At 32.5% G+C, this 24,409-nt stretch overlaps 1 protein-coding gene across 2 annotated transcripts in view; it reads right to left on the bottom strand.

The window, feature by feature from the left end:
* The window catches only part of GrlHz (Gustatory receptor-like Holozoa), an 87,415-nt gene that overhangs the window by 25,094 nt on the left and 37,912 nt on the right, over nt 1-24,409 (bottom strand). For both annotated transcript variants that reach the window (XM_035352727.2, XM_035352726.1), the window contains exons 2-8: nt 23,773-23,994; nt 14,924-15,025; nt 13,386-13,550; nt 10,175-10,432; nt 7,294-7,352; nt 7,045-7,137; nt 677-860 (exon numbers count right to left, since the gene is read on the bottom strand). In XM_035352727.2, the coding sequence (XP_035208618.1) occupies nt 677-860; nt 7,045-7,137; nt 7,294-7,352; nt 10,175-10,432; nt 13,386-13,550; nt 14,924-15,025; nt 23,773-23,994 (1,083 nt within the window). The remainder of the gene's footprint in view (nt 1-676; nt 861-7,044; nt 7,138-7,293; nt 7,353-10,174; nt 10,433-13,385; nt 13,551-14,923; nt 15,026-23,772; nt 23,995-24,409) is intronic.

Genomic DNA, 24,409 nt, shown 5'->3' with positions numbered 1-24,409 from the left:
ACATAGGCTTGAGAATCCCTGCCATAGAGTTATCCTTAAATGTTTAAAAGTATAAAGTCAAAACGAGGAAACTTCATGTTGATTTTCTTAGATGCATTTAAAGTTTATATCATGAACGATAATGCTCGAACTTAAATAATTTACAGAGTGTACGATTTTTCACAATAAAAAAAAAAAAAAAAAAAAAAAAAAAAAAATTATGCTGATTATTATGATGTATATTTGGATTCCTGACACACCAATATCTTTATATATACAAGCGGCTAAAGTGTGTGTCGCCTATAGTTTATTGTTGCCACTCGGAAAATTCATTTCACTCTACTTTAAGCAATTAAGCAAGTAGAAGGAAAAATTCCGTGGGACAGTAAGCAAAGGGGCGTCCTCGCCGCCTGCCCTGGGTAATTCAGTTTAAATTAGCAGACATCTTTGCACAAATAATTTAATTACAACTTATAATATCTAGAACAGCGGGCATTTCGTATGACCGCTGGGCTTTCTAGTATACTAATATATCAATAAATTCCTCTTCCGTATATTCAAAATAAAATTCACGTGGATTCGCGGATTCTTAAAAGTGTTGAATTGAAATTACATGAAACTAAATTAAATATAGTTACATATAAATATTTTAAATATTCTTAATCGAGTACATTTTATAGCTTTTAAGAAAACTTACATGCATAGCTGACTTCAGTTCCATAGATTTTTCATGTAGCCTTAAGCAAATGCCTTTGATGTAAAGAATTAAAGTTTCACACTGCACGCAATAATTAATGGATACAGCGACATTGACTCCTTGAACCAAGATGCTACCAGCGAACTTAATGCCCAGAAATACGTATTTGTAAGTTAGACCTAAACTGAATAAAAGAGGACATTCTTAAAAAAAAAAAAAAAAAAAAAAAAAAAAAACATAAATATCCGACAGAAGTAATTTTTCAAGTTCTTAGCAATAGTACTTAATAATTCAAAGTAAGTCTAAATTAAATACTTGATATATTCCAAATGGTTTTTATTTATTTATTTATTTTTATTTTAGTTCACTCAAAACTATTCCAAGATTATTTGTGGAGGAAAGTGTTGTATTTTAAAGAAATTTGAAGAAACTCAGTTTTATTTATTTAATTATATGACCATGTCGATTTAGTGTAATTTGCCTGCATCAAAAATCCATAACATTCTGAAACTTATTTACTTCGCTTTCAATTAAAAGAATAAATAAAATTCATACGTAAATTTCACTACTTTTCCATTTGCTTTGTGTAGAAACGTTATAAGAAGAGGTTTAAAAAATCATGAGTAATTTTGACTAAAGCCCTTTATTTTTGAGTAAAAATGACTTACAAGTCTTCGCTATTTATATATTATCTATAGTAATTACAAGAGAAAATATCCATCTGCTATAATTAGATGCTCCTTCTGCAGATTAATTATCACATTTCATTTATTAGTCCAAAGGGATTTGAGTCCCGAAGGGCTGTTACTTTTCGTTTTGGCATTTTGCGACGGATTCCTATAAATGTCGGTTCATTTTTAAAACTGTTGCCACAAAATGTTAGAGTCCTACATTATATTTGAAGAAATTAAATAATGAAAAATTTGCATAAATGTACGTATATTTCTCTCATTGTGATAAAACAATGGTATCTAGAGCCATCCAATTTTGAATGACGTAACTGCGAATATGGGCATCTTGAATCCCAAATTTTAAATTTGGAATTTGTTTTATTATCGATTTCATATTTTGTAAAACTTTAACAAATTTTTGAGTAACAAACTCAACAATTTATAAGAGAGCGCGATGGCAACACTCTACGGGGGGGGGAATCTTTTTATCTCCAGCGCGCGGAACTCTGTATCCGAAATTCTAAAGAGAGACTCATTTTAAAATTATTTTGGGACATTGCTATTGAACTAAATTTCATGGTTTAAGTGCAAAGAACATGATATTTAATAAATAAAGGTAACACACAAAACGTTAAAAAACGCCCCTTTGGACGTAATTTAAAATCTGAAACATTACAGATTTTTTTTTTTTTTTTTTTTTTTTTAAGTTTTTTTTTTATTACTTCTAGTTTAAGCTGTTATTTTTAAAATTACTCAATAGCAGATTCATATGTTGACAAAAACAAGTAATTTTGCGAATTAAAACAATATATAATTAATAAAATAAATAATATTTACTTTTAAATTAATATATTCGAGGCCAGCCATCTTGAATTACTGATTGGAACATAGCTTCTTCATGCAGCTGTTTTCCAACTTTCTATCTAATAAGATTAATTTCAAAGATGGTAGCTGATTGTTTAAGCCAAATCAAGTTAAACAATTCAGCTCAACTGATAATGCAACAAAATGTTTCAATAGTATTAATTATTTTTAAATTGCACTGAATGTATATCGACAAAATTTTACTGAGCACAGAGAGACTCCAAAAATTGAGAATGTTTTCACAGATATATACGGTTGTCAAAGCTAAGAATCAAGCCTGACGTATAGTAAGTGATTTTTTTTACTTTACAGTTCTATTTGTAAAAAAATATGCGAAAGGTTATGAACAACACGGAACTGAAAATAAATAAAGCATTTTAAGTAAAAAATTCCGATTTTTAATTCAAATCTTTGATAATATAAAAATAACTTCTAATAACTGGGAGCATATAATTAGTTATAAGTTTGCATTTAGTTGCATGAGCTCCTTGTTTTCATAATGGCTCTGATGTCAATATTTTTTTAGTCGCTCATGAAGACATTTTCCTTCATTTTCCTGCAGGAACATGTTTCAGATTATCTTTGTTGTATTATGATTTGTACAGCTGTTTACTCAGTAAAAATTATCAATGACGATATATTATATGAAAATTACATAGGCGTATAGAACTATACCTAAATAAACCAAGTTATTAAAAATTAATCTATCTCCTAAAAAGTAGAAATTTTTCATCTGTGAATATGGCCTGGCAACCTCTCTAATGGACGACTTCTATACTTGAAGGCTCAATTAAAGCTTGAATCAAGCGCTGCGGTCAATTTCCTGCAAAAATGCTGAAACCAACTACATCTAAAAATATTTAATTCGCAGTCATTGCTAAATAATACTTTTAATCGATAGATTTTAGTAAGGGCAAAATGTTTCCTTGTATTCTGCAAACTGATAAGGAATTTCTCCTTAGCTATTTTGCCTTACTATATTATAACGTATACGTGATTAGCGAAAGCTGCCTGCCCTTAGGACTAGGTTCGGATCCCATATAATGCATAAACATTATATCTATTACAGTCCCAATAGTCTATCTCAGTATAGAATGAGGGCACTTAAAATTTATTGATCTTTTTTAAAATTTCTAGTTCTGCTTATTGATCTAAAGGACCTTAGTATTGGTTAAGTTAGGCTATGCTATTTGAATATGGCAAAGCAATGAGGAGTATCTTCCTGATAGCAGGGATGTCTTCTGGAGAATTTTCTGCGCTAAACTGGCTTGGATTCACGTTTCACATGAGAAAACCACTGAAACCAACCATGGTCCCCAGAATTTGAACTCAATCCAGGTCGAACTATCAGTATTCACAAGACCTCCAGCGGCAGAGCGGTAAAATCTCTGAACACTGGTAGTTCGGCCGGAGATTTAAATCCCGAGATCATGCAGGCTGCATGGGCGTTTTCGAGGTTTTTCCAATGTGTAATGTGTATACGAGTCAGTGCCCGTTAAAAAGTCCTCCACGACGGCAATTCTCGCCTTAGGCAGACAACCCTCGAGGCTTTGCCATAATTACATAAACTAAACCAAACCTTAGTATTGAATTGGGATATATTTATTGGAATATGGCAAAGAGCACTAAGTCTGCCTACTTAGGAAGTCCTCTTAGATAACTGTGGTAGAAAAAGAGAGACATATGACCTTCGGATATTTTATATCTTCTCTCTTCTTCAAACTCCATTAAATATTTTCCGTTGACAGCATGATAAAGTTTTTTTTTTTTTGGTACAATCTGTTGCAATGGTACATTTTGTTTCCCCTGGTACAGTTGTTTGCATTTATATAGTTTGTTATTTAATGCATACATTTGAGATTTGGTTTCGCAGTTATATTTGTAAAATCATTTCATATGCTAATGTTTGATCCGTTGATTAGTTTGGGCTCGAGTTTCTCATATCGAAATTTTTAACTGAATCACTTAAATATTTGAACGGTAGTAGATGCATTCTACTGGAAAAGCTTTTAAATGCTCGCTTAGTTGCTAATCATCCTCGTTCAATGACGCAATGTGATGCTCTCTATTTGATTTTATACTTCCATTGCATAAGTGAATCTGTTTGGATTTCTGTTAAATGGCACGCTTTTATTTTCTATGTAAATTCATTTGGATTGAATGGCACACGTAAAAATAACATGTGCTAATCATATTACTTTGCGTGAACCGACATCTTGTCCGTTTGCGTTTTGGTAGTTAAATAACTGCTTTCGCTGGCAGGATTATAATGACTATATTCTAGAACTGCAGGAAAGATGCTCCACTAATGATATTAAGGAACCTCTTGGTCAAAATCAAAATAGGCAATGTTCATATTCTTCAATAATCCATGCAATCTCCTCTTTGTAGTGAACTTTTAGACTGACGCTGAGTACCATTTGAGTAACATGGATGTACTCTGAGTAACATGGATGCAGAAATTTCTGCAGTAAATTTCATGCCATTTACTTTTGAATCTGAATTTGCTTTTCTTTATTATTTTCTATTCTGCGATAGCTCTCAAGATTGAGCTTTTATTTTGAATCTGCCTATCATTTCTCTGAGTTTTTTTAGTTATTTTCTGAATAGAAGAATGATTTCCTTACGGTGTTAGCAGAGGGGGAAAGAATGATGTTTTAATCCACAGCTTTTGCTGCTGAAGGCAATTCAAAAGAGCATTGCTGCATTTTTCAGTGTACATCGAAAGATTTATAAAATGTTAAAAACAACAGTTAGGGAAATAAAATGTGTTCATTTTTGAAATAACATGCTAATTCCAACATCGCTTGTTCTTCAGTTACGAAAATCGTCAATGGTATTCTAGATATTTGTTTCATTACTCCAGTTGCTGTTCCGTGTTCTGAAGCCAAGTAAAATTCCTTAAAGGCAAAGCCCTCTATCATAGTTCTTAAGTGCTTCTTAATCGATTTATATTTAGAAATTCTTTGCACAATATGTAACTCTTACTTTCTGTGTTTCACCTTTCTAAGCCAGTAACAGAAATAAGACTCCGAAGTATCTATCTCTCAGTACGGATTTATTCCTTATCTATGTCACCAGGCATAAAATTAGTTGCCATTCGTGTTTTTCATTCAAAAGTTTCGATGGAGTAAAGAAGGCTTAACAAAAACGTGAAGCTATTAAAATCTCACTGTGTTTTCTTTGAAAATAATCTATCTAGTGTAAAACTAGTTTTCTCTTCAACTCATTTTGGTGTAACAATCAACATCTTGTGATTCTTCTCCCCACTAGTAACCGATTGGACATTCCTGCGACTTTGGATCAGATCCTAAGGAATGAGCTGGCCTGCATGAGAGCATTCATGTTTTACCCTATGTGCAATGTAAAGATGAGTAAGATGTCATTTCCATAACGTGAATATGAACAAGTTCCCAGTTTCTAAGCTTTCAAACAGAGCTTTAGCCTTCCCCAAAGGCAAGTAACCGTAGCAAACATAACGCAAAAAATTCCAATCATTTACTTTCTGCTCTTATGATCCATATGACTAAACGCTGTAATATTATTTTCACATGAAACGGCTTCAGAAGTAGTATACTGTAAAGGGTGGACAGTTCACCTATCCTCCTCTAGCTTCCTCACTGGGTAATATTAAAATAAATTTTATTTCAACACTGGTTCCTTTTAAAGTTCTTTAATCGCAATGTTTAGTTTACCAAGCAAAATATTTTCAAAGGTAAGCAGTATTTACCATATCTTGGCAAGAACCAAACTTTACGGACTACTCAACGATTAGTGGAATTTTAATAAATGTTTTCCTAAATGTATTTGTAAGGTTCTTAAGTTAATTAATCAGTTATTATAATTTTGATCTTTACTATAACTTCTTCTTTTCATATTCCTTATCAGAATGCAAATTAGCTTTTAGAGCATATAAACTGAAGGTTTCATAAATGAGCGAGATTTTCTGGCACTCGTGCCGCGCTGTTGGCATTTTGCCAGCTCTATCTAAAATTGATTATTCCGGCTTTTGCATTCTCTCGCTAGCCGACATTTTAAACTAATGCGCCGTTAAAACAGTTTATAACCGTGTAATCGTAGACTAGGTTATCAGCGTTCAAACTGAATTGCTTAATTTATATCGTCTGTCTGTAGCACAAGTCGTGCCTTTTATGTTAAAAAAATTCAGATTAAACAAAAAGGTTATTTAAACCTTCTGAGTGCTTTGTTATAATGTTTCAGAAGTGGTGATAACTCTCCCACTTGTCTAGTAGGGTAGATTCCACATCAATAGCAACCCTACATATTCATGGAATGCCGACATTAATAGTTTTCTAAATATCCTTTGACCATTCGTAGAATTTACGCCCGTCAGTCCCCAAGTGAACAAGGCTGTTGTTCACCCAGTCGTAGCCATGAATTCTTAGAGTCATTTAGAATTTTGTGAAGTCAGGAAAGTGAAGAATCCTCAGTGTCCTAGTTGGAATTCGAACTCCGAAGCTCCCGAATACGCGTCGATTATGCTCCTTAAGTTTAACCACGAAGGCATGCGGAAAGGAAGGAGAAAATACCTTATAAATTACAACAATGAGATGAAATCCAGGCAAAGAGGATAGCTGAATGAGAGTTTTTGTAGTTTACTCATGTGCAACGCTGATGCCAGCCAGTTTTCTTTAGAATGTCTTCTATCAAGGCATCCCTTCCCTTAAGCTGGTAGCCATGTCGTGCTTTGCCATAATCAAATAAATAATCCAAACCATAAAATTTATACTGTTTTGATCAAAAACAAAAACAATAATACCATAAACATTACTTTGAAAACTGAATAAAAAATTTATCGGAAAAATGTCTTACAATTCAAGTCTCCTTTGGGGAAAAGTAAAATTATAAAGCACCTCAAGGCCAATCTGACACAAAAGCCACAATATAGCTGCAGCGAAAAATAACCTGAAAATAGATAAAATATTAGTTTCTTTTTTGTGTAAATTACAATTTTACATTTAAGTGTACACAGTTTTCTTTTAACGCATGCATGGCATTGAATTGTACAATATTTTAATATTTTATTAACGGTGTTAATTGAACTATGAAAATTTTTATTACCTTGAATTCCTTACCAACGTATTCTGTAACCCGTGGGTAGAATGAGATTGTAGAAACACCTGATTAAAAAATAAATAAATAAATAAAAAAGAAAAAATCGGAAAGCTTTCAGATTTCATATTTCACCCAAAGGGGCGTTTTTTGAACGTTTTGTGTGCTACTTTTATTTATTAAATATCATATGCTTCGCACTTAAACCATAAAATTCAATTCAACAGCAATATCGCAAAATAATTTTAAAAGAATTTCCGATACACAGTCTCGCGTTGGATATATATATATATATATATATATTCTTTTCTTATATTGCTCGCTTTGAAAACGTTGAGTTTGCTAATCAAAAATTTTTTGTAAAGTGTTAAAAATATGAAATCCAGAGGCGTAGCTAAGGTTTTCAGTGCCCAAGGACACCTAAAGATTTTGCGTCCCTTTATGTATTCCAAGAATGGAAAACATTTCATTTTGAAATGTGTATCATCAATTTGGCGCCCCCTGGATGCTGCGCCCGGGGACGGATGCCCCCTTTGCCCCACCCTAGCTACGCCACTGATGAAATCGGTAATAAAACAAATTCCAAATTAGGGCTTCCAGCTGCCCATATTCGGTGCAGGATTACGTTATTCAAAATTCGATGGCTCTAGATACCGTTGTTTTATTAGAATGCGAGAAACGTAAGTACATTGATGCAGATTCTTCATTATTTAATTCTTTAAATATAACACAGGGCGATAATATTTGGTGGCAGCAATTTGAGAAGTGAAACGGACATTTAAAGTTTTCTACACAAAATGGCGAAACGAAATTAATAGCACTTCTGGGCTAACGCCCAAAAACATTACTATAGGCTTCATAAAGTGTAGAATTTTATCATGTACAGGCTATCTCACAAGCCAAGCATCGCAGTAGAAAATTTTTCTATTATTTTTTCAATATTATTCTTTTTATTTCTAACACAGAGATTCAGTCGCTGCTGCTGTCCAAAAACACACATTCATTGATCATATGATTGGTGGCACAAGAAGCACGAAGATGAGGAAATGAAAACCAGTAATTTGCTGAGCAGAAACTAATATTTCATACTATTATGTAAAAGCCCAAAGCCAATCTGGCCTTTATTGCAATAGTCAGTATTCTCTCGGCAACTTATCTACTGTTTCAAAAACTGGTGATTACTACAATAAGGCTAGACTTGATAGGATATCTTACGCTTTATTAACGCCACTTTCATTTAAACATTTGAATATGCTCTGCAAAGTTTACTAAGAAATACCATTAACAAATACAGTGGCAACATCCAAACTTCATTGATTTATTGTTTTCTTTTTCAAATTCAATTATTATTTTGCAATTAAAGACTAGGGAAGCAAAAGGAAAGTTATTTTTGATACTTTAATTGTGATTTGGAGTGAATTACTGTGATTTTTCAAGCATATAGTTATTGAAATTTGCAACGCTAACTGTTTAATAGTGAATCACCAGTGATAGTACAATTTTTTTTCTCTATGCGTAAAATGAATGCGGATTGCACTTGAAAATTCGGATAACAAAAGCATTAATAAAGTGAGCTCCATTAATACAGACAGTTCTCGTGTTTTATATAATTAATTAACTAACTACCAGCCTAGAGTGAGAAAGTAGTACAACGTACTTTCAAAGTTTCATATACCAAATATCTTAACTAATATAGAATATCTGAATTAATTTACATAGATTCATATAAGCTTATAAATAGGAATTCGAATGAAGACAAGAACAACTGGTGGTTTAAAAGTGCTTCAAGGTAAAGATTTGTAGAAAACAACCACTTTTTCATAAGAAGCTCGAAAACATTATCTTCTTACTTCTCTTTGAGAATAGGTTTTAATTTCAAAGTATAGGAAAATTCTGAAACTGAATTGGAGATCCAGTATGTTCCAAGATAAAAATAAGCTCTAGGAGACTAATATAATCAAAAGAAAAGTTTGTTCCCTAAGAAGTACTGAACATTAGAAAACTTTTGAATTAAGTTTTATTAAAGTTTATAAAGCTTTCCTTTAAAAAAAGTGGAAGAATAATCAAAAATGATATTTCTGAGAAGTAATTTTATAAGCGTAAAAGTCTAGAAAAGAAAATGCTAGTAAGGTTTGAAGTTTTTAGTTTAATATGTGTTTGATCGCTGATCTCCATTTTTTAAACGTTTTTTCTGATACGGAATGTCAATTTTATTTGTAAATGAGCATCGTATGTTATACTTGATGATGTATTATTATATATCACTTATTATACGTTTATTATTATATCGCTCATTATACGTTTATTATATATCGCTTATTATACGTTTATTATATATCGCTTATTATACATTTATTATAATATCGCGTATTATACGTTTATTGTATATCACTTGTTATACATTTATTATATATCGCTTATTATATGTTAATTATATATTGCTTTTTATACGTTTATTATATCCATAATAAAAGATATACGTCATTTATTATATGTAATTTATTATAGGTTTATTATACATCGTTTATTATCGACCCGATTTAACAACGCTGCCAGTATTATAATAAGGCCTTTAAGAAATATAAAGCATTTTTCAAAATAGGAACTTCATCTTGATGATGACCTTAACTATTTAACATATAACTAATGTTTTCTTAGTACAATCAATTCATAGCATATATAAATAATAAATAATTATTTTATTACTGCCAGATGGTAAAAAAATGAAAAAATGGTACTAAATACTAAAAATTAGTGTCAGAGCAGTTTATGAGAGCGCTTTAAGCTAATAGTATAAGGGAAAATGAGACACTATTCTGGTTAGAGGGTTTATTTATTTCTTTAACAAGTTAACAACAATATAAAGAAAAAAAGTATGATATATACTCACCCTTTCCATCAAGGAGTACAGTTGTTCACACTCTACCAACCGAAAATGGTAGAAGCCATACGCGAAAGCCAAAAAATGAACAAAACTGGGCACTATGTACGTTGGAACGATATGTTGGCAGTCAACAGAGTCTTGCGGTCTATAACTTTGATCCATGGAAGCAACTATGTATTTCGCACGGCAGGAAAATGTTACTAAGCCCCAGGTACAATTTCCCTGCATATTTACCTCTTGAGGTGTAGGCACGGGTGGAGATGGCTGAAATATAAATTTAGACATAGATCCCTCGTACAATTAAGTTTTACAAGCAAATTAATGAAATTACAATGCAGCTACAGATGTAGAAAAAATGGTATTTTTACGTTTCGCCGGCGCAAATCTCGCCAAGTAGACCTTGTTGGCGACAACATGCAGTATACTCATAAAAAATGTTAACAAACGTTAGTTCTAAGAATTTTTTATTTTGAAGGCATAAACATTTTAATATGATTTAAAATTTTTTAAAAAGCCAATAAATAAAGACAATAAATTTGTAAAAAGACATTAAGAATTTACTATGCTTTCATGTTCAACATCCTGATTCGCCGATTCGTATCACGAGACCCCAAGTGATCTCATATGACGTAAACTACGTTACAAAAATCTAATTCTCTCACTAATTATCTACATTAATTTCAAGTTAAATCTTAATTTGGAATACAAGTTTAAATGCAAGAATTATTTCAATTCGTACGAATAGCTTACTCAGAAATTATATAAAACCGCAGTGCTTTACTTCGCTAGTGCATTCTCATTAGAATACATGAATTTAACCATTGATTTTGTCTTTTCTTTATTTTCGTCTTCGTGTGAGCGGTGTGATTGCATTCTAATTAACTTAATTACCGCGAATGGTCTTAGGGCATAAAATTTAACTATCTTGTAAAAATTCTATGTAATTATATGCCAGTATTCAAAGAAATAATCTATCTGATGAGAAATAGCTGCGATTTGTTTTCAAAATGAAGCGTAAAAGGTTACCAGCGAAGATATGCTGTTTGGCATCAGTTGTACCATTGTTGGCGACTTTATCGTTTGCGGAGGCAAAACGGAAAAGTACCGAAAAAATTCTATGCACTCTGAAAAAAATTCTTTTTTTGTTAAATTCAAGCTAAAAATCTCAATATGTAATTAGTACGAACAGAAATAGACCTTCATTTTATTCTAGGATATTTGCCAAAATTTTTATGTTCTAATCATTTTAGGTTTGCACTATTTTGTCATCAGGATTAGTTAGAGACGCATTATATGCTAAAAACCCGTGAACATGCAATAGAAACGTATAAAAGTGACGAATAATAATACCGAGATCAGATTTTTGCGTTAGTGTGAGTAAACTTAATTTATTTAACGCTTGAACTATTAAATTTACTTAAAAACTATTGATAACCTTAAATGAACTGCTGTCATTTAAAGACAATCATTTGCATTAGCAAAATTGTTTTTTTCCAAATTTCTGGGAAATAGCAAGTAATAATTAAAATAATATAGTAACTCATTACAGTAAACCAGTAATGCATTACATTTAATTTAAATAAATGTTTAATGTCACGATTTTAACTCGAGCAGAATTTCATCAATTAAATATCATGATTGCATTTCGAAGTCTGAAATTATATGTTTTTCATCTTCACTATTTGGATTTCTTATTATTTGCTTTTCATTAAGACTAAGACTAAGAAAAGTATCATATTTACTTACGCATTCCAACCCACTTTTTTTTTTTTAACTAATTCAGCCACTTGAAAACTGAGAATGGAAAAACATTTCTGAAACAAAGAGTTACGCGAAGAATGTAAATTGTACAGATTTATTTAAGTTACTTAATAGTTAATTTTATTTTGAAGCAACCTTTCCTAATGCTCTTTTCAACCCCGCTTTCTTGTCAGAACGATATTTCAGTTTCGTGCAAATTAGGGTAAAAAATACTATTTAAGCTGGTGCCCGAGTTACTTTAGACAGTCTGTGTTCTGCTTCTCAGCCACATTGTTTCGCTGATATTTAAGCTTGCTATTTTACGACAGTGCATATTACAACAAAAATTTATAGAAATATCAAAAAAATTTAAAAATACAAAAATTATAAAATTACAAAATATTAAAATAAAATCAAAACTCTTACCTAATCTCTCTCTAGCCATGTGGCTCCCTCTAGTTACATCATATACTTATTTTTATATATTTTTTCCATTTCTGCTCTCTGATCTAGTTTTTCTGGAGGCAGACGGTTTTGAACCGTAGCTCAAAAATACACCCATCTTTGGCTTTGGCCGTGCATATTAATTACTGGTCGGTGGTAGGACTAAAAGCCAGCTTGTTTTAATCATCTCTGTGCCGCTTCAGCTGATTATTTAACTTAGTTTTAATTTTATATTTCTAATTTGAGTTACAGCAAAAAGTATTGGCTTAGTTTCTGTAAGTACCAAGAATGCCGACTGCAACTCCTTTCTTGAGCTGAATGAAAGGGCTTTTCACCTTTCGCATGTCTTGTTACTGATACAGTTTGAACTTAAAGAATAGTCGCTTCACAGTTCGAGTAAAAATCTAACCAACAAAGTAACTTTAATTTAGCTAGAATCTCATAACAAAGTTAATTAAGAAGCATTTAGTAATTAGTTTTTTAGTATTATAGTCAGTTACAATTATCAATTTCAGTTATATAGTATATAAAATTTATTTGCATGATTTATTACCTATATCTTTGAAACTATTACCATGATTAGGAAGTTTTAAAATCATGCACTTAAAATACGACAGGGAAAATGGAGGACAAGCATTCGACTGACACGTGAGTAAGTTCATTATTAAGATACATATTACGTAAGTATTATGAAAGCTTGAAAATGTTCCTGGAATGGTCTCATAAAAGTTTTGCTTTAGTAAGGAGTTTGCTTGCGTTTCTCCAAAGATATTTTATGTAGTTCAGTTTTATTTAGTATAATTTTCGCTCTAATGTTTCTTGCATATAATTTTAATGCCTAAATTGTTTTATTTTTATAGCAGCATAGCTTCGTGAGAATTTTAAGATACTTAATTAAAATGAAATTTTCTTTATAAACAGTCTGTTGTTTCTCAATTATCAAACAGTTAGTTTTAAAAAGGTAAATTTTACGAAATTAGATGAAAATTAAAAATAATAATAATAATTACAAAAGTAATTTCTGACAGCTTACCTCCACGTCCACATGGATGTTAAATTTCCCTTGACAATTTAATACTTGCAGTACGTAGTGGCTGACTATGAAAACTATGACGACAGCAGGATAAAATATGTTGAAATACCACCAAAACTTGGACCGTCGACTTAAGGATTCCTTAAACCAGGGCCGCCATCCAATCTGTACACGAATCACAAAGTTCCTGTCAAAATTATTTTCACTCGCATAAAATGCATGATGCGATAGTTAAAATACTTTTTCATATATCATGACTGTATATCTCTATATCACGAAATGCATATTCGTTTAGGAAATTATATAATATTACTCAAGAAATAATTAAATTCATAACGAATAACGATTCTAATGTTTTGAGGTGAACAATGCTATTTCATACCAAACAGTCTAGAGCTTATGTTCGGGGAAAAAAGAAAAAGAGAAAACTCATAAATCTACCATTCCCAGTCACTGCTGATCAGAAACCCATACCTTCCATTCCTCTGTAGTAAACATTATGACACAAAATAATTTCATTTGGCGAATCGGATTTTCTGGAGGCTTTTCATATGCACTAAAATCTATATATTGTAGTCAATCATCAAATTTTGTTATACATTTACCGTTAATCTTTAAACGATTTGATTTTTAGTTGCTTCTCGTTCACGTTTCCATCATGGGTTTCGTTTGCTAATATCTTGAGCAAAAAGTACTCGAAATTTCTTCTGTGATTTCTTTACTTGCTTTATTCTAATTCCTGTTACAAATTTTGTACTTCTTAAGAATTTAGCAATGGTTTATTTATGACTAAAAATTATAGGAAATGCATTTGTACAAAATGTTTAATAAACAATTTACAAAATGGTTTTACTGTTATACTATAAAAGCCTATTTGCGAAAATTTCTAGCTGTGTATAATGCTATAATAAAATAGCAATGCAATACCAATTACTCTCTTAAGACATGTTTTCGCATTTCTTCATTCACATGGTTATAAAAAGTACCGAATGAAAACAACAAAAATAACATTAAAATAGCTGATATGTACACCACATGAATTTCTTGTACGGAATATTAAATTATACGCATTTTTTCCTGCATTTCATTTAAACTTATTTTCTCGAATTTCATTAGAGATATATTTCAAATTCAATTAATTCAGTTCTCACTTCAAGACAAAGCAAAAATACATAAAAACTCAAAATATTTTTATTAAAAATTGAAAAACATATGGCATGTCTTTTCAGAAAAAGTAGGATTTTGTGTCAAAATACCTATATTAGAACAGTGCTATATAGAAATATCCTAAGTTGAGCTTTCGAGAGATGAAAAAAAGCAATTTGATTTTCGTAGAACGGAAGATATAGAACCACCGTCCTCTTTTTTTTTTTTTTTTTTTCCCTGAGTATAATTTTATCACTTTATTTCATAACAGTTTAAGTAATATTTTAAGTCTTTTAAAACACTGTAAATATAAGTCATAGTTTTCAAAAACATTTTTAAACATGAAGAAAATAGTTTTTCTCTCTAGCATTAAAATGTATAATAATACTCACGAAAGACAAAAGACAAGAATAAGGCGCAATTATTGTTCTTTGGCATTTTCTCAGAGAAAGAGGTACGTATGGTGCTTCCCCTTCGCCATTAATATCAGATATCTGGAAAAGACGTGAATAATAGTAATGAAGAAACAATGGAAAATTATGTGTAATATTTTTAAAAGAACGATACTTAAGAATATCAAGAGCAAAAGGATATAGATAGGCTAGATCTTCCTAAACCTGATGAGATTTAAATAGCATTCAAGTAAAATTCAGTCAAAATCTATTTGCACATAAAAAGAAGTTTCACTATCATGGCAATGTTTTAGTTCAAGGTTTGCTCAAAATCTTATTGCTAAACAGAAGCTACTTTTGTAAGCTTTTCTCTTCTAAGCTAATTTAATGTTTATTAATAAAAAATCTGATGTGTACACCACATGACTTCCTTGTACGGAATATTAAATTATACGCATTTTTTCTTGCAATTTATTTGAACTTATTGGATTGAATTAAATCTACTTCGCCGACAGTGCATAAACCACAATAGAATAAATGCATTCTTGAAAATTCACTCTATTTGTTTACCATAGCGACACTCTGGCGCTAGGTTCTCTTAGCAGTATTATATTTCGTTCATATTATAACTATGTCTATGTCTATGTCTTATCACTTAGTAAGAGGAATCGACCATTAACGGCCTTTACCAATATATGATATTTGACTTTTAAATGCTTGAAGAATCGAGTAAGTTGTATCCAATAATATGGAAGTACTTGTACACATGCTGTGCTAGAACTCAGAGATTACTAGCGACGGAGGCTCCTGTGCCGCCGTCCGTAGAATAAGTAAACTTTGAACAAATGAGGCGCTCGTGTGACGCCATCTATTAGTAGTGATCAAAAGCATTTTAGTTGACTGGAGCTCTGGTTGCGCCATCTCTTGCAGGATGTATTGTAAGGCATTTTTAAAATTTCATAAAATTTATTCTTTTGATAAGCAATAATTGGCAAGTAAAATGATGAAAAACACAATTTGCAGTACATTGAAAAGTTTCACAAGGAACTATTTACACTATTTTACTAAAAACTATTTACACACAAAGTTTCATATTATAACTCAGAATGCACAAAATTTATATCATTTATAGAATTATCTAATCGTTGCCACATGTTCTATTCAAATACTATAATAAAGCTAGAACGATGTATAAAAGAAATTAAGCAAGCAAAACAAAAAAGAAACAGTTTTTCACAGACGATTGAATACTTCTCATTCAATTAATTCAGTTCTTACTTCTCGACAGGGCAAAAATACATAAAAAGTCAAAATATCTGTATTAAAAATTACGAAGTAAATCTTAAACACTTATTTCCTCGAAAAAATTCCAGAAAGGATTAAGCATGATTTAATTCGCAATGTTATCTTTGTTGTTATGTGCTAAGTTTCTCTAGATTGGCAACAAATCCACTATTCTGCTGTTTCAAATGTAAACAAGCAATAGCCGCCATCAAAAACATTATTAGGCTTAGCGGCACTTGAACAACTTTAAAATTGTTGATAATTCAAAAAATATTGCATACAGATTTACTAAAGGCATAAAAACCTTAACCGGAAGATAAGAACAACATAATTCAATCATTTTTAAAGCAAAAAAAGTACAATTTACAAACATATAAGAGTAAAGAATCTGAGATCACTGAGCTGGGTAACAGAGTGGATATTTATATAAATATATTTACATACGTTTGGTGCGGCCGATTGCAACCAAAATATGAGGTGCACATCTACATGTTATAGCAGTCCTATATACAAAATTTCAACGTTCTGAGGCTACTCGTTTTTGAGTTATACGAGATACGTACGTACGTACATACGTTCGTACAGACGCCACGAAAAATTCTCTTCAGAATTCATTTTAAAGCAGTTTTATAATTTTTTTGGAGGAAAAGAGTCTTTTATTCTGTCCTTACGTACAGATATTGCGCAAAAACATCGTTAAATTTCATTCGATAGCGGTCAAAATGGATATTTTTGTTGAAATATGCTGCCTGAAACTTTTCGCGATGACAATACTTCCTTTTTACTTCGTACAAGGAAGTAAAAGTGGCACAGATTAAGAGAACAAGACTTGCCTTTTCCATAATTTTAATTTAGTCATTTCTTTATTAATATTTCCTTGATTTGCATTAACTTTTGTTTTAGAACTTTCCAGTATATTTGTACTGAATAAAAGATTTTGAACTAAATAAAATTCAGAATAAAAGTACTACTATTCGCAATAATCATGATATGTTAACATATAATTGCAAAACAAAAACTACATTTTTTTTCTAAAATTTCGGAGGCAAACTTGGATGATGCCATTATTTACAGTTAAAATGATAGCAGATCACGAAAACTTCAGATTTTAATGGAGATTACAAAGTATACTTTAAGTAGCTAACCTACACCAGTAAAATAAAATCATAAAAATTTCAATCAAATTAATTATTACAAGCTTCTAAAAACTTAGTAATAAAAATACAAATTTTGGGGTCGATTTTCATAATACCTTTTCTGATAGCCTTTTCACCACGTTCAGATGTTAAATGCGATTTTAATAAACTCTTTAAGAACACACATATTAATATTATACCGCAAAACAACATGCCGACCTCCATCTAAATGAATTTTAAAAAAATTACTAGCATTCAGAAATGAATTGAGCTTGAAGTTTTACAATTAAACTCTCTTTGACATTCCACTAAATTTTATTTTCAGTAATTCTTAACTCTTTGTACTTGCTGTTGTTTTTCCTTTCTCAGTCATTTTATCAGTCACTGAAGCTTGAATCATATCAGTAAAAGCATATTACTTGTATTAAATACACTGGTTATCATAAATTAAGGAAAAATCACAAAAATCACGATTACCGAAAAAGTTACATGTAGAATTTAATGAAACTTACCCACAATATACAACACATAGTAAGGTATCAAATAACATCAAAAGAAATTACCAGACAAATATAGTAGTATAGAAATTAGAACATGTATAAAATGAACAAATCGAAAATGTCAGTTTGCTATAGGAAAAGTACCTTCAATATGGAATATGATCGCCTATAGAAGCGACACAGCACATACAGCGATGTGTGATGCTTTCAATTATGCGGTCTATCAGTTCCATAGGAAGGAGAGCCATTGCTCTTGCAAAGCAGTTGCAAGCGCGACAAGGGTTTGAGGGGGCGGATTGAGAGCAGCTAGACGTCTCCCTAAAGCATCCCAAACGTGCTTGATAGGATTCAAGTCCGCGGATCGAGCTGGCCACTCCATGCGCATAATTGTTTCCTGTTGAAGATAATCATCTACGATGCGAGCCCTGTGTGGTCTTGCGTTGACGTCCTGTAACAGGAAAGCATCACCTATTGCTCCGGCATATGGGCGCATATAAACATCAAGGATGTCTCTCTATAAATCTGATCATTCACGGTTCCCCTTGGAAAGACATGGAAGTCTGTGCGTCCACCCAAGGAGATGCCACCCCAAACACAGACACTGCCCCTTCCGTATGCATCTCTTTCACGGATGTTTGACGGATGATAACGGGTTCTAGGTTCTCTTCATATCAAATAACGCCTACTATCGCTTTCTAGACTAAACCTGGACTCATCCGTAAAGAGAACCGCCCTCCATTGATCAGGCGTCCAGTGGACATGTTGTCGTACCCACTGTAAACGGTCCCTTCTATGGCGTGACGTGAGCGGCACACAAATGGTTGGTCACCTCGCATACAGACCACCTTCGTGAAGCATTCTACGCATAGTTGACGTTGACACGAACCTTCCGGTGGCTGCAGCAAGGGAGGATCTAAGAAAAGTCGGAGTAGCGGTTCTATTCCTGCGTGCACATAATGTTAAATATCGGTCATCGGTGCTCATCGTAACAGTTGGCCGTCTTTGGCTGAACCTCCTAGATGCCGAATCTGTGGTTTGAAATTGCCTCCAAAGTCTATGAACCACATAAGGACTCGCATTTAGCCATCTGGCCACTTCTGTTTGACTTTGTCTTTCCTCTAGTCTCCCAATGGCTCTCCATCGCAGTTCTGCAGACAAATGATGCCTGTAGGTCATTGCTACGAATTGGCTATCTCAGATTTCTGATGTCACTGTCACAGTGAAATATGTGGGCTTGCTCTCAAACATGGACTTTTATGCTCCTCGCAGATGATGTATTCCGAAAGCAGCGCCACTAATGTGCCTATCGCAGTTTTACTCAGCTACTCTTACTTGGCAACATATTCAAATTTTACATGGTATGGCTTATTTTTGAGGGAGTTATCGCTATTTTTGTGATTTTTCCTTAATTTATGATAACCAGTGTATCAAGCTATCTAGTTTTTGTCATATGCTTATAAAATAGCAGAATTCTCAAAAACCTACTCAAGTTTAAAGAAAGGAAACTGAAATGTAGTTAACCAATGAAAGATTAAAATCTTGTTTTATTAAGTCTGTTACAAGTTGATTTTTCAGGTGAACATTTTATACACAGTATGAATGTTTAGATCTTACAGTCGCCTTTCTTTGTTCTTTAAAGAAAAGGATTTCTGTAATCGCTGAAAGCATAAGAAAAGTAACTAGCTTCAGAGGTGATAATTTCTTACAGGTAATTTATCTGCTTTGTTGAAGTCCATGCAAGTTATTGAGGAAATGGCCGGTCTGCAAGTAACTCATAAAATTAATGTAAAAAAATCTGATGCGGACACCACATGACTTCCTTGCATGGCCTAATAAGTCGTAGACATTTTTTGCTACATTTCATTTAAAATTATTTCCTTGGATTTCATTAGAGATGCATTTCTCATTCAATTAATTCAATTCTCACTTCGCGGTAAAGCAAAAATACATAAAAATTCAAAACATCTTCATTAAAAATTGTTAAATATAGAAAAAGCAGAAAACACTAATACAGTTAAAACAGTTAAAATTTTTTTTTTAAAATTAAATATATAGTTTCTACACAAAAACAAGCAATTCGGCCAGGGTGCAAGAATATAGATTTTTCGATGAACAAAACTGAAAGTTTCCTTTTGTTCCTCCCATGCAAAAAGACATTGAAAGTGCAGAAACTGATTTAATTCACTATTCTGCTGAGTTTCAAATGTAAACAAATGGCGGTTCGTTAGGCTTACCTCGCCACTTAAGCTTTTAAATTACTAATAATTCTATAGCTATTACATGCAGATTAACAAAACAGATAAAAACCTAAACCAGAATATAACAACCACATAATAGAAAAACTATGCTCACCGAGCCAGGTAACAGAATGGGAATATATACACGTTTTTTCCCTTCTTTTACAAAGTTTTAACTCTTCAAACTAAGTAGGTCCTCACTTAAAATCATGTATAAATTGACTAATAGCAATTCGCTATTTATTTTGTTTTGTACATTTGCCTAACCAGGCTAGATTGCATGTGTTTCTCATTAATGGTGCGGACGTGTCCTGAAACGAGTAAGAGAAATTGATACTTAAGTTATAATAGATTATTTTGTCGGTTTAATGGTCAAAAAGTTATTTTGCGTACAGTCTCAATTCTTCTGTTTTGACGAAACGCAATATGGAAATAGTTAGATTCGAAGCTCATTGTTCATTTCCCCTGAAAAGTCCGTAATGAGATTCGAGTTAGGCTAATTTACCATTTACTGCTTCTTTGTAATTTTGCTTGTGCCTTAAATAACTTTTGTGTTTATGTTAAAATGTTTTAAGTTTGTTTAAACTTTAATCAACATTTTTTAACATTCAAATTTGATTTGAGCTTTACATTCACTTTTTATTTGTCATTTTTCTCGTTATAATTTCATTCTTCTTGTATTTAAACTTTTTGTGATTGCAATTTATTTTAACTTAATGTTAAAAATTATTCACGGGAACCACAGCAAATTCACAATTTGCTTTAAAGCATTAGCATGAAGAATTTCCTTTTTACCTTGTTTTCTAATTTTGCAGCTCAATCCGCAATGTTCTTGATCGCACAGGTCTCTTTTAATTTGCTCTCCTTTCTTAAATTATATATATATATACGACTGGTGCAGCCGACTGCAACGAAAAAAGTGGGTGCATGTTGTAGTGGTTTCATATAAAAAATTTCAACGTTCTACGGCTACTCGTTCTTCTTGAGTTATGCGAAATACATACATACATACGCTCTTCTGAATCCATTTCACAATCCTTTTTGACAAAAAATTGATTTATTTTGTCCGTAAGTACATATTTCACGCAAAAACATCGTTCAGATGGTTTCGAAAGCTGCTGAAATGAATATTTTTGTTGAAATAAGACACCCGAAATTTTTCGCAATTACAATACTTCCTTTACTTCGTACATGGAAGCAAAAATGCTAATAATTGGAAGATTACGAGTGATTTTCTTTTGCTAAAGGCTATCCTAAACTGTTCTGCCCCGTCCTCTCCTTGTAATAATGATTTTGGGAAAGACCTGCTGAGCCATTATAAATGGTACGCAAAGAAGGTAAGAAACGATATTTCTTCGAACTTTGAAAATTTATATCGATTAACTAATATTTTAACAATAACAAAGGTTAGAATGGCCCTGAAGACATCAATATTTGACAGTCAAACCGTGGCATAAGGTAGCATAACCCTATGAATCAAATTAACAAAATTTTCCTGCTGATGGAAGTATTAGAGTGATTGGCGTAATTATTGACTCTTCCTGTTAGTAACTTACTCTTTGTGGTAAAGTTAGTTCTGCGATGATCTGAAGAGCGTTCGACAATAAGTCCTCTTACTGCGAGTGAAACATGCGCTACGTAATTATCCTCAATTATTTCTTCTATCATGTTAAGATTCTATAGTCTTTGAAGGCGAAGAAGTATATAAACGAGGTAATAATTTTAAGATAAGGTAAAAGATAACCATTACTGTTTCGCTGATAGAAAGTGGATCCCGAAAACTTGCACTAAGATTATTGGTAGGACTTCTCCTTGTCTCAGTTTAATATAAAATTCTTGGAGCAGTTACTGTGTGACACAATGGAGAGAATGTCATGAATGCAGCACCTTCCACTCCAACACAGTTGCGGTCCACCCTGCAGAACACGTGCATTAATGAATCAGCAACTTTATTCCTTAGTATATGATTTTATCGATATGATCTTGAGGTGAACCAAGCCTTATCAAGTAGAAAATTCATGGCTTTTAGCTTTCAATGTATATATACATCAAACTAAGTTTATTAACTTAAAAACACACAGAAATATTTCACAGGAAAAGGTGTGTATGCTCTTACAATAAAATCATCGGCTTTTAGCTTTCAATGTATATATACATCAAACTAAGTTTATTAACTTAAAAACACACAGAAATATTTCTCAGGAAAAGGTGTGTATGCTCTTACAATAAAAACTGACTGCGCTACAAACCTAGAAACTATAAAAAGCATTCATTCTTGTAGTCTTCTAGTTCAGGAAATACTCAGAATGCTTTTATACTTCCCACTTAACTCAAGATCCTACCTGTACTGAATACCAGCAACACAGGTACTGAAAGCAATAAGCTGAATAACTTACTTAAGCTGCAGACAAGGATTTCTGTAGGTTGGGTAACTCGTCCCTCTTCTTGTTAGCTATCTCTCAACCGAGTACTCCAAGAATGGAAATATCAACTTAGTGCTTTCAGAATGGAAATCTCCCTTCCGACTTCCTTACTGAAAACAATTACAGCTCAATTCTTGGAACAGAAATGGCACGAACATTGAGATTCCGACCCAAGAGATACAAAAATACTTTTTCCCCCCTCAGCCGTCAGTTCCACCCTTATAAGCAAACACGCTGCCCTTTATATAGTTTTTTCATTGGGTACGGGCCTTTGCTACTTGTTTGGTTGGCTTTGGACAGTGAGACGATGGACCCTGCCCGAAACACTACATCGGAGATCTGGAAAGCTACATCTCTGACTATAAACTAATTCATCAGGCAAACTTGAGAAAAGTCGAGCAACAGTAAATTCAGTGCTTGGGTAGTCACCAACACCCCATCACAAGCTCAAAGCAAAATCAATGAGACTATTTGTACTGTCTATTCCATTTGCTAAGACATCGAATTGTAACAATTTCATTAATTTCTAGCTCTATCAAATTATACACTTAATGCACATTTTGCTATTATAAACAACTAGTCCCAATACACATAGAACGGTTACCGATATTCTGCTTTCATAAGCTGTCATAGAATTCCGATGAGCTGGCATAAAATCCTTGTGGCTTAAACAGCTTACTGAGTAGCCTTCTCTTCTGTGAAAAAAGAACTCAAGATATACTAATGACTATTACTTATTTTCTCATTTATTCACACTTTCATGTTACGGTACTTTCGGTTCCTCACTTTCCAAACTATACTTTTTAACTACGTTTATACGTATTGGACTTAAAACATAAGCATCAGTGGGATCGGACTCGATTTCCGAAGAGGGCTTGGATGTTTTTAAGTGCATAGTATTCTGGCGGCACGCGGGCATTTAAAATAATTGACGAGGCGAAAATCCTTTGGAGTGATCTGGTGGCAGGTGAAAAGGGATCTCTTACCCGGGAGATTCTTCTTCAAAACTGAGATGGTAATGGGAAAAGTCATACTGTCACGTATCAGTTGCAGAAAGCACATGCCAACGACAGACGCAACCTGCGTTTCTCGCCAAGATAAAATTTATGGTTTTGTTCTCATGTTATTATCAGACAAGCCACAACAACAAAAAAAAAAAAAAAATGTCAGTACTGCGTTATCAAAAAATATTTTATAGAAAACACTATAATTAAAATCTATTTTAATATATTAATCTATTTTAAAGAGTGAAAAGTATTATTAACTTACGTCTACGTGCACCATGCTATCCATACTGAGACTACGTCTGATAAAGTCTTCACTGACAGATGTCATAAAGTGTTCTCCTGCCACGCAGCAAGAAGACCTCCGAGCATCTTGTATGCTGCCATACGTGGTTCTTCGTAGATAGTCCTCCTCAGTAAAAGAACAGTGAATGCGATCATGAAAATTAGTAGCTGCGACTGGAGGGCTAGAACGATCAGTGACGAGCTGGAAAAGAGTTGCACAAATTTAAAATTTGCGAATGAAAGCAACACTTAAAAATTAAAACAGCCATAATGAATTAAAATGAAAGCAAGGTTTGACACATTTTTCACATTTTAGCGTGAAAATTACCATCTGGGTGGTCTTGTTTTAATGCTTCCAAGAAATCTTTGCAATTATTTAACATTTTTAGAGGATTGACATTTTTTAATAATCTCAGTAATGGACTTCATATTTTAGTAAATTATTTTTTTTTCATGAGCAAAGTGGAATTTTGAATGTTTTAAGTTTACATTCCTTTTTTCGCATATATCAAATATTATTTTAAGATTTCAAAACGTTCTTAAAACTTATATTTTGGGGAAATACTATGATGTTATCAAAATAATTCCGAACAAACTGAATTTGATATTTATTTAAA

Source organism: Stegodyphus dumicola, chromosome 6, assembly GCF_044657685.1.
Source record: "Stegodyphus dumicola isolate Sdum_Otavi_A_Nest chromosome 6, ASM4465768v1".
NCBI classification, from domain to species: Eukaryota; Metazoa; Arthropoda; class Arachnida; order Araneae; family Eresidae; genus Stegodyphus; species Stegodyphus dumicola.
Note: the sequence above shows the minus strand (reverse complement) of the source record. Positions and strands in the feature narration are given on the sequence as shown.